Consider the following 3,037-nt stretch of genomic DNA (forward strand, 5'->3'; position numbering starts at 1 on the left):
TCGTTACCAAGCTACAGAAAATCCCTCACAAGCGCAGTCCTCCAACACGCCGCCTATGCAGCGCAACCAAGAAAGTTGACCCTTGCAAACTAAAGAGGAGGTTAACCAGCCTCGCCCAAATCGTAAAGGTCATCAATGTGACAGACCAACCATATGTTTGGAAGACTTGAGAAGCCTGTAAGTAACCGACTGCGAGACTTTAGGATTGTCGTAAATTTTGAAGATGCACTACGCATGGAGGTAGACCGAGCAAACTCCTCACCTTTCACCGCCAAAATCGAGCAAGCTGCTCCTCCGAAATGATTGCCAACGCCCACTTTCACATGCTTCAAAGGGGATTCCAATCCTGAAAGCCATTTGAAGTATTTCAAGAGCCTTATGATCCTCTACAAAACTGAAGACCCGCTAATGTGCAAAGTGTTTGCAATGACTTTGCAAGGAGCAGCTCAGGATTGGTTCCATACCCTGCTATCAGGGTTAATCAACAACTTCAAGAAGCTTGCTTATGTTTTTACCAAAGAGTACACTTCTTACCAGATGATAAAAAAGAACCCTGACCACTTGTACAACCTAGGCAAGAAGCCCGACAAATCCTTTCGAGCTTACATCAAGAGATTCAAAGCCAAAAAGGTCAACATCGTAGGATATGATAACCGAATCGCATCCTCTGCAATCAAGAAAGGTCTTCCAGCAGAACACGAGTTATACCGTGAGTTGACTATCACTCCCAGCCAGACTCTGGTAGAGGTTTTCACGACTGTGGAACGCTACGCGTTCTGGGATGATGATCGAATCGCCTCGAAGATGTCTACTGAGCATGAAGATCTGCCGACTAAGTGAGCATACGAAAGAAGTGACAAGCTTGGCAGCAGGAACAAAGACAATCGCAGGTCGCGCCCACAAGGAGAAGCCACGACAAAGGAGAACTACACCAAGTTCTCCATCCATATGCATCAAATTTTAGCCCAAGTGAAGGACAAACCTTGGGTAAAAAGGCCGCCACCCTTGAAAGGAGATCCGAATAAGAGGGATACCAGAAAGTATTGTGCTTTTCATGGGACACATGGGCACAATACGAATAATTGCTTTGCTTGAAAAGTGCATCTCGTAGAAGATCCGTTACCCAATCCCTGGAGGCGGTATCCGCCAAATCAATAGCCATCAGGCAATGGCGAGGAAATGCTCAGCTCAAGGGTTGAAGAGAAGCAAGCAAACACAGTTCTTCCCTCTGAATCAAGCAGATCTAAAGGGAGTAGAACCAGCAGAGGAGAAAGAAGATCCTGTTCCTGACAGCCGAGCATACCAAAAAGGAAAGGAAATAACTACTCCCCAATAGCAATCAAAGAATCAGGGCCAAGTTGAGGGAATCCATCCGGAGGTCTCTCCTGAAGAAGGATGGAAGCTCGAAGAGGATGTTGAGCTAGTAGCCCTTGATCCTGACAAGCCAGAGAGAAAAGCGCGGATCGGCTCGCTCCTAAGCCAAGAGGAAAAGGTAGAGCTTGCAGCCTTCTCCAGGCATCGATCCCTAGATTATCTACCATCGCCTACACATCAACCCAGCTATCAAGCCTATAGCGTAGAAGAGAGACAACTTCACCCCCTAGCGGGTTGCCATCATTGAAGTCGAGATCGATAAGCTTCTAGCTATCGGTTTCATTGAAGAAGTCTCTTAGGCAGAATGGCTAGCGAAAGTTGTTCTAGTAGCAAAATAAGATAAAGGCCTATGGAGAGTGTGCGTCAACTACACCAACCTCAACAAAGCATGCCCTAAAGACAATTTTCCACTGCAAAGAATTGATTAGATCGTCGATTCAACTTCCAGCAATCAATTGCTAAGCTTCATGGACGCCTACTCAGGCTACAATCAAATCATGATGCATGAAGACGACAAGGCAAAGGCATCTTTCATCATCGAAAGAGGAACATACTGCTATCATGCCCTTTGGGCTGAAGAACGTTGCAGCAACCTACCAAAGGCTGGTGAACAAAATTTTCAAGGAGCAAATCGACAAGACTATGGAGGTCTAGTAGACGACATGTTAGTCAAAGCTCCCGAGCGAGCAGACCACGTCAAGAACCTTGCCGAGGCATTCAGTGTACCTTCCCGAGTCTTGTCTGGCCGATTCCTGGGATACTTAGTCACCCAAAGAGGAATTAAGGCACATCCAAATCAAATCAAGGCCATACTCAATATGAAGTTACCTACCACAACAAAGTAGATACAAAGTGTAACGGGTAAAGCGGCAGCTCTCAACCTACCTCACTTCACCTCCTTTACTCTCAAAACAGATACCAGGCGAAGATTTGTATATCTAAATGGCGGTGTCCGACTTAGCTGTAAGCTCAGCTTTTATCCGAGAAGAGCAGGGGCCACAACGTTCAGTATTCTACACTTCAAAAGCTCTCCTCGATGCAGAAACTCGCTATTTGAAAATGAAGAACCACATTTTTTTGCTTGCGGTTTTCGCAAGAAAACTAAGGCCCTACTATCAAGCACATCGGATAATTGTCATGACGGAATTTCCTTTGAGATCGATCCTTCACAGCCCCTACGCTTCTCAGCGACTCATGAAATGAGCTATTGAACTCAGTTAATACGACCTCCTCTACCGACCGAAGACTGCTATAAAATTCAAGCTTTAGCAGATTTTGTTGTAGAGTTTACTCTGACAACCGAAGAAGAGAAGCTGGTCACGAAAAGTAAGGAAAAAGCAGATGACACCTCCCCCACAGATTCGAACCTACCTAACGACATGTGGCAATTCCTAACCCGCCTGCTGAAATCTACCATCCGCAGAATAGCCCATGACCTTTCATGCAATGGGCTATCGACTTAGTAGGCCCCATGCTAATGGCACTTGCCAAGAAAGAAATGATGATCGTCGCCACTAATTACTTTACTAAATAGATCGAGGCTGAAGCTTTATCCTCTACTAAAGAAGCCGATTTGGAATGATTTATCTAGAGAAACATTATATGCCGGTTTGGTTGCGTACAATCACTAGTTACCGACAATGGCTCACAATTCATCGGCAAA

General features: G+C 45.5%; 1 protein-coding gene across 1 annotated transcript; it reads left to right on the forward strand.

Annotated features, from left to right (window-relative positions):
- The first annotated feature begins 408 nt into the window (after positions 1 to 408).
- On the forward strand, positions 409 to 840 carry LOC117615583. The gene has a single exon (XM_034344688.1). The coding sequence runs from the start codon at positions 409 to 411 to the stop codon at positions 838 to 840; it is 432 nt and encodes a 143-aa protein (XP_034200579.1).
- Positions 841 to 3,037: the final 2,197 nt, after the last annotated feature.

This window comes from Prunus dulcis, chromosome 1 (assembly GCF_902201215.1).
Source record: "Prunus dulcis chromosome 1, ALMONDv2, whole genome shotgun sequence".
Taxonomy (NCBI): Eukaryota; Viridiplantae; Streptophyta; class Magnoliopsida; order Rosales; family Rosaceae; genus Prunus; species Prunus dulcis.

Bases quoted from the DNA above. Each gene is read 5' to 3' on its own strand.
- LOC117615583 (XM_034344688.1), top strand. From the start codon at position 409: ATGTGCAAAGTGTTTGCAATGACTTTGCAAGGAGCAGCTCAGGATTGG.